Source organism: Girardinichthys multiradiatus, chromosome 12 (genome assembly GCF_021462225.1).
Source record: "Girardinichthys multiradiatus isolate DD_20200921_A chromosome 12, DD_fGirMul_XY1, whole genome shotgun sequence".
NCBI classification, from domain to species: domain Eukaryota; kingdom Metazoa; phylum Chordata; class Actinopteri; order Cyprinodontiformes; family Goodeidae; genus Girardinichthys; species Girardinichthys multiradiatus.
In genome coordinates, this window is record NC_061805.1 from 32,624,946 (window position 1) to 32,633,084 (window position 8,139).

An 8,139-nucleotide genomic window follows, 5' to 3' on the forward strand; every position below is an offset into this window, starting at 1 on the left:
GGCGTCTGGTTGCAATGGCTTTTATTTACTACAGTGAAGGTAGCTGAATGCAAATGCAACCACACTTTTTCAGATTTTTATTTGTAAGATCTGAAAACAATGTATCCTTTTCCTTCCACTTCAAAATTGTATTAATCTAAAAGGAAATAACATAAATGGATTACATTTTATTTATATTCAATCAAAATGTATCAAAAAAGCCTTGCTTCTTAAAGGCAACATATGAAGTAATGAACTATGACTCAACACTTTCACAAGGTAATGTACATTAAGAAAGGTTTGCTTGCATTTGTCGTATGTCTGAATGGCCCAGATCTCTTAGTAACCAGTTGATCGCATGAGCAGGCCAGCAGCTGGATGTCCCTCCATGACCTAGACTCATTGTAGGTAACCTGAGTGTGTGTGCGTGTGTGTTGATTTTCCTTCTCCTGGTGTCTCTGTGAATCTGCAGTGGAGAGTTTGGCAGCCATTTGCTATCATTTCAACGCTAACAGTGCATCCAGACTAAAGAGATGGCTCTGCTGATGGAGCACCAGTTCAAACAGCTCCCAGCTGACAGGCAGGTGGAAACAAGGCCATTTCTGGAGGCTGTGTCTTACCTTCCACCTTTCTTTGGTAAGTTAGTTTTTGTTTACTCAGTTTACCATAGAACATTCTTTGAAGATGGGTGGAAAACTGCATGAAAAGCAGCATTCTCATTACATATTCCTATAGGTATGGCTTATTATATTTTATTTCAATAACAGAACTTAAGTGAAAATATATATTAGGCAAATAGATTCAGAAATGTGTAAATTCTGCTAACTGCTAAATGAATTTAAAGAAAAAGCCAGATTTATGTCAAAATCAACGCTTTAAAACCAACCGTTGCTAATTTGAAAAGCAATGATTACAAGCCACGGATCCCGCAGAATACAAATCTGCCCTAACAAATCTCCAAAGTTTACATCAAGAATGTTTCTCTTTTTGATCTGTTTTGGATCGTATTTCTCCCCATCAAGCTGTTCACAATCCTTCAGCATGCATAATTTAATCCACTGGCCTGGATTTTGAGTTGTGAAAATTGATTAGAACGGTATTGTGTTGCTCTCACCCATTCAGCAGAGGCACAGAGCAGCAGTGCATCTTTGTGTGACTTCATTCTCTATTAATATGCCAAAGTCCCTCCATTGAATTTGCCACGTGAAACCCTTGAGAAGAAACAAGTCCAACACCGCTCTCAAACTCTTTCCTCCTCATCTCTATTGTTTTTTCTGACCTAGAAACGTCTGGGCCAACTTTCCTACAAGCTATTAAGATCTGGCACATTGTTAGGACAAATTCACACAAGTGTCTGTCTAATTAGACCTGGCTGTGAGGATAGTGCTTGATTAAATTCCTAATTGTTCCTTTTGTTTTGCCCAACTGCCTCTAATGAGTTTATGATGGTTTAAGCTAATCAAGAATTAGTTAAATCAATAGAATTTTTATTTAGTAGAAAATACTTTTTTTCTGCATCACAAAAGGTTTCAACCTGGGAAGAGATAGGAAATTGCAGACTGTGCCACACAAGCTGAGGACATCTCTGAAACTAGATACGTTGCCATGTTGTGGTGATGTGACAAATATATGTACAATGGATAGCACTTAGTCATGAGTAGTTCCCACCAACAGCTCAGGGGTCGAAAGAGGTCTAGTGTGTCAACAGGTCATCCAGGAATCGTTTGTGGTCAGACCTCGACGAACCATTCACAATCCCATCATCAAAGCACAGATCATCAGCAGCAACAGTGAAATACACACATATTTATAATACCAATAATAACACTTGAGTGCCTTGCAAAAATATTCACACCCCTTTTTCCATATTTTATCAAGGTAGAAACCAAAAACTTCAAAGCTGTTTAATTTTAGTCTTATCTGATAAGAACCCCTTTTCCAACATAATTGCAGAAGGAACTTATGGCTTTCTCTCAACGCTTCAATCTTGCCACTCTTTCCTAAAGGCCACATTTGTGGAGTGCACATCTAATAGCTTTTCTATTGACAGATTATTCCACCTGAGCTGTGGGTATCTGCAGCTCCTCTAGAACTACCACTAGCCCATTGGCTGCATCTCAGATTTATGCTCGCTTTGTTTTACCAGTCATTTTAGGTGGATAGACATTTCTTAGTAGATTTGGAGTTGTGCCATACTCTTTTCATTTTCAAATGATGGATTGAAAGGTGCTCGAGGAGAATTTTTGAGGTTTGGGATATTTTTTCATAACCTTCATAAGGCTTTCTGTTCTCCAATGTTCTCTAACAAACCTGGGGGGGCTTCATTTACATTGAGATTAAATTTTACACAAGTGGATTCTGTTTACTGATTAGGTGAGATCTGAAGGCAATTGGTGGCACTGGATTTTATTTCGGGGTATTGTTATTAAAGATGGTGAATGAGAATCCACACCATTCTATTTAAAAATAAAACAACCCTTGTATCTTGTGTTCCAAAGTTTAATTTTACAGAACTAAGTTGTGGGTTTCATTTCATTTCTACATGTCCATGTGCCCTTGTGCAAGGCACTTAACCCTAAGTTCCAATCTGTGTGTCGGTGTATGAATGTGTTTCTGAGTGCGATTGGGTGAATGTGGCTCTAGTGTAAAGTGCTTTGGGTGGTATGACTGGAAAGGTGCTAAATAAGTTTAGTCCATTTTTCTTTAAATGAGGTGCAACTCAGTACAGTCATACCCTTGAAAATGATCCACATTCAATGTATGTATAAAACTGGAAACTATTATCTTCAAATGGTAAATGAAGACAAAGTCTGCTTTGCACAATATTGAACATTTTATTACAAATGTTGATGTCACTTCTCATCATTACATACATGCCAGGATCAGGTGGCCTACCACAAGTAAGGAATGAGTTTAAGAAGGACATATTTACGGAAGGTCTAAGTAATTTCTGCATCCAGTGGTCTAATTGGTTACGTTTGAGGATGCCTGAATTAGAAAAAAAACAGTATCTGCTTAACTGAACTCCTTCCTACCAATACGTTTGGACAAGCCATTCCTGATAGTATTCACTACTATTATTTTATTACTTTCAACTTCTGAGACAAATCGAGTGGAGCACAAATCCCTTTTTCAAGATAAGACCATATACTTAGGTTGTGTTCGCATGTTAAAACATACCATCCTTGGCAACCTAAGAAATTATTTATTAAACTGGCCCTGATTTTTAGTTTTTAAATCTGTCTCACTCCTTCCTCAGACTGCCTCGGGTCTACTGTATTTGCACCGATAAAAGCTGATATATGCGGTAACATCACAGTAAGTAAATTTTATGAGTTTCCTTCTACATTTACATTTTATAGTGAAATTAAAATGATGTGTACTGTCTTAACTAATAGAAAATAAAGGCAGTTTATGATACCAATCCTGGACGCTACAAGACGCTTCAGATGATTTTAGAGGCAGAGAAGGAAATGCATGGAAGTGAATGGCCCCAAGTTGGAGCTACGTTAGCACTTATGTGGCTCAAAAGGTTTCATAAATTGGACAATTTTTAAGTTTTGCATGATTTGAATTGATTTTTCATTATTCCTCCTCTAGAAGTCCATAATCACTCAGGCATGGTTTCTGTTTCACCAGGGGTCTCAGATTTATCCAAGTGTTTCTCCAGAGCCTGGCGGACGGGGAAAAGGACAACAGTAACCCCAACCTCATCCGAGTCAATATCACCAAAGCTTATGAAATAGCTCTTAAAAGGTATCATGGGTGGTTTGTTCAGCAGCTCTTCAAGGTCAGTTCAGAATTAAGAGATTTCTATGTGTGAATCATATTCATGCGGCTGTGCCTGAATGCGACTTTTCCTCTTTTAGGCAGCTCTTTATGCTGCTCCCTACAAGTCAGATTTCCTGAAGGCACTTTCCAAAGGTCGGGAGGTCAAGGAGGAAGAATGCTTGGAGAAAATCAGAAAGTTCCTCATTAACTTCTCTGCCACAGTGGATGCTGTTTATGACATATTTAATAGAATGAACGCTGATCTCGACTACAAGGTGTGACGGCTGGGGGTCTCAGTCAGCTACGTTACGGCTTCCTTTGAGTTATCTGACTGTCACGAGGGAAATCCATTATCAACGTCCTGTTGTTTTGAAATCCGATTTAAATTAAGAAATCTTTTAATTCTCTATTTGCTATTCCTGTTCCATCACTGTATTTATTTGATAATTTGGGTCCTCTTACTGTAGGATAGAAGGTTGCACACGATCCTACAATAATTTGTGATTCTAATCTAATCCTAACTAATCTACAAAAGTGCAAGTCAATGTAACCATCATTAAAATTTTCTGTGCCGTGTTTGTTTTTGTCATGTTTTGTCTTCCTGTGGATTTCTTTGACTGTTAACATTTTTTAAGGAATGTCTCTCTACTGTTAATCACATATTGTTGTCCTAAGCAGACATCATATGTGATTAAAGTGGCCACGCCACCTTTGTTGCTTTCCTCTGTCTTATTTGTGTTCTTTTTATTTAAACGTACTCCTGCATGTTTCCGTTTACCCTAAGTACAGAACTTAATGGGATAACAAGTAGTTCTTTGTAAATGTACTATAAATTTGGACTTAACCTCACAGGTTAGTTTGTGTGAACAATGTGGGCAAACTGAAAGAAAAATACAGATGATCACTCATGACGTGGCTGGCACAGGACATGTCCATTTTATATATTTCTATAGATCTCAAGTCCTTAAATAGAAAGTAACTGGACTTTTCTCGTTTGTTGAAGAAAACTGAACAGAGAAGAAGTCAAGTTGTTTTCTGTTTAAGCTCTTAGGACTGTCGTCTCCTGAATGACTGAGAATCAACACCAACATGTATTTCAGAACAAGTTCCACAATTGTTATTCATCTCAGCTCTCTGCTGTATTTAAAACATGACAAAATTCTCATTCTTCTTTGGCTGCAATATAAAGGGAGATCATGTCTTTTATTAGAACATTAGCCGTTTTTAAATGCACAAAGCCTACCTTACTAGTTTTCTTCCATCTGTTGTCCTCTGGTATCATATGGTGCAGTGTTTTTTAAATAGGACAAATTAGAAAAATCTGGGTTTACTGCAAAAACCTCTAACGTTGAGCTCAGTTTTATTAAATTAACATCTCAGATTTTAAAGTCAGATATTCTCTCGGAGGTTTTCATTTTTAAATATCATTTTTTTATTTTGATGTAAAATCCACTAAGACAAATTTTATCTACTTTTTTCCTCTTTGCTTAGAGTCAATTCTTCTTTTGTTTCCTTTTACCAGAGCTCAACCTGTTAAGGTATTCCAGGTAGTTTTGTTCTATTGTCATATATTTCAGAGGAGTCCTTAAAATTGGGAACTTGTAAAGAAATGTGTTTCTGAGATTGTTTCCTTGTAATGAGTTCATTGAAAAGAAGACAGCTCATCATTGCACACAGCAATGAACAAAGATGACTCATTATTGAATCGGATATACGAATTCAGAGTAGTGTCTGCAAGCTGTGTGCATAGAGAAAACTAAGGTTATGTATAGAGTCAACATACTGATTTAAATCCACTCTTAGAACTATTGTTTCAACAGGCTACAATTTAAACATATGCAAACACGAGAACTTTTTAAATCCTGAGTATATTCTCCCAGTGAGCTAATTTAGTACATGACCTTTACATTGGAAAGCAAATCCTAAATATTTGTCGGCAATTCTGTGAAAAGCAGTTGAACTTAAATCATAAATATGACCTAAATAAAATGATTCAAACAATTCTAAATAGTGCTACACATCAGAGCAGAAAACGGTGAAAGTTTACTTCTTACAGCAAAGTACGCCAGTATTTTTTGCATTTTTATCACTTTACAACACACCACATCCACCATTAAACATGTTTGTGGTACCATCATGCTAGCGGGATGCTTGTCCTAAACAAAGCCAGAGAAGGTCAGAGATGACAGGAAGATGTATTGAGCTGAGTACAAGACAATCCTGGAAGAAAACCTGCAGGAGGCTGCAACTCCCTCAAGGCTGAGGCGGAGGTTCACCTTCCAGTAGGGAAACAAACCTACCCATACAACCAGAGATGCAATTGAATAATTGAGATCAAAGCACATTCATGTTTTAGAAGTGTCCAGTTATCTAACAAAAAATGTGTCTATGTAGCTGAACGGGGCTCTTACAAATGCTCTCTAACCAATCTGATGAACTATTATGCAAAGCAGAACGAGTAAAAGGGTTAGTCTTAAGATGCAAATACTCAGGGAGCCGAATACAAATGCTTGCCATGCTTTTCAGATTTGTTTGAAAACCTGAATAACTTATTTTCCATTCACTTCACAAGTATACATTATTTTGTGTTGGTATAATATGTAAAAGCCCAATAAAATAAAATAAATAGTTTGTGGTTGTAGAATTACAAAGTTCAGACTGTTTTGCGAGGGGCTCTTAAATGCTGGACACATTATATTGTTTTTGCAATCAATAAATAAAAAAGCACTAGTAGTTTAGTCCATTCTCCAGTCTCTTTGAAAAGCTTACATTTATCTTAAAAGTACATTTGTTTATGTTCTCTACAGAATATATTTTCAGTTAGTTTTTTGTTTTCTCTCTTCAACAGGAAGCTGTAAAACAACCCCTTGTACCTGACCTTGTTCTGTAGAGGTCAGTGGTGTAGATAGGTTAATATTTTACAGTTAAGTACCTCTGAAATCAAAGGAACCATCTGGAAATAACAGGTTTTGGTCTTTGGAGGAACCTGTTTTTCTTTGGTGCATGACAACAAACCTTCTCCTTTAGGCTGACACCATTTGACACCATTTGTGAAACCACATCTTGTTCTGTTGATCAATGACACAAACAGAAAAAACCCAATAGAAAGCTGGGACTGAATTGAAACAATAGCAAAATAAAGAATCCAATTTACCAAAAAATGAGAATCAAAACACCAAGCCTAAGGGCAATGACACATTTATCTTAAAATAGCTTAAAAATCTGGGGAACTATCAGGAAAGAACTGGTCTTTTATTTGGGTCTGTAGCGGAATCTTTTTGGCATGACTACAGATTTGCCCTTTAGGGTGCAGGCATGCCAGCCTGACACTCCCTGCTTGTAGACCGCTGCATTCTGTAGTTTTGAAAGGTGAGAAACCTGAGACTATTGTGAAACTACAATCACGATTTGCTCTGCTGATGTTTTTTCAGCAATGCCACACTGCAATAGAAGACTTGCAAGCACATCTTAAAAATTTGAATAATAAATAAAAGTCCAGTCATAGACGCAGCCAAGGGCCGGAGGGGGTCTGGTTTGGGGACCAGTGGATTTCGTCTCTTCTTTTTGCGGATGACGTGGTCCTGCTGGCCCCCTCTAGCCAAGACCTACAGCATGCGCTGTGGCGGTTCGCAGCCGAGTTTGAAGCGGCTGGGATGAGGATCAGCTCCTCCAAGTCCAAGGCCATGGTACTCGACCGGAAAAGGGTGGCTTGTCCTCTTCAGGTTGGAGGGGAGTTCCTGCCTCAAGTGGAGGAGTTTAAGTATCTCGGGGTCTTGTTCACGAGTGAGGGAAGAATGGAGCGGGAGATTGACAGACGGATCGGTGCAGCTGCCACAGTAATGGGGGCGCTGTGCCGGTCCGTTGTGGTGAAGAGAGAGCTGAGCCGAAAAGCAAAGCTCTCAATTTACCGGTCGGTCTACGTTCCTACCCTCACCTATGGCCATGTACTTTGGGTCATGACCGAAAGAACGAGATCACGGATACAAGCGGCTGAAATGAGCTTCCTCCGTAGGGTGGCCGGGCACTCCCTTAGAGATAGGGTGAGGAGCTCGGCCATCCGGGAGGAGCTCGGAGTAGAGCCGCTGCTCCTCCACATTGAGAGGAGTCAGTTGAGGTGGCTCGGGCATCTATACCGGATGCCTCCTGGACGCCTTCCTCGGGAGGTGTTCCAGGCACGTCCCACCGGGAGGAGGCCCAGGGGACGGCCCAGGACACGCTGGAGGGACTATGTCTCTCGGCTGGCCTGGGAACGCCTTGGGCTCCCCCTGGAGGAGCTGGAGCAGGTGTCTGGAGAGAGGGACGTCTGGGCGTCTCTGCTGAGTCTGCTGCCCCCGCGACCCGGTCCTGGATAAGCGGAAGACGACGAACGAACGAACGAGTCCAGTCATT

The 8,139-nt window shown here is 39.6% G+C and overlaps 1 protein-coding gene across 1 annotated transcript; it reads left to right on the forward strand.

Annotated features, from left to right (window-relative positions):
* Window positions 1–458: 458 nt before the first annotated feature.
* gltpa (glycolipid transfer protein a) lies at window positions 459–4,502 on the forward strand. The gene is made up of 5 exons (XM_047382559.1): window positions 459–615; window positions 3,239–3,297; window positions 3,378–3,511; window positions 3,619–3,769; window positions 3,849–4,502. The coding sequence occupies exons 1-5, from the start codon at window positions 513–515 to the stop codon at window positions 4,029–4,031; spliced, it is 630 nt and encodes a 209-aa protein (XP_047238515.1). The 5' UTR covers window positions 459–512; the 3' UTR covers window positions 4,032–4,502.
* The last annotated feature ends 3,637 nt before the right edge of the window (window positions 4,503–8,139 follow it).

Bases quoted from the DNA above. Each gene is read 5' to 3' on its own strand.
- gltpa (XM_047382559.1), top strand. From the start codon at position 513: ATGGCTCTGCTGATGGAGCACCAGTTCAAACAGCTCCCAGCTGACAGG. The intron at 3,512-3,618 runs GTTTCATAAATT...CTGTTTCACCAG, and splicing joins GCACTTATGTGGCTCAAAAG to GGGTCTCAGATTTATCCAAG. The intron at 3,770-3,848 runs GTCAGTTCAGAA...TTCCTCTTTTAG, and splicing joins TTGTTCAGCAGCTCTTCAAG to GCAGCTCTTTATGCTGCTCC.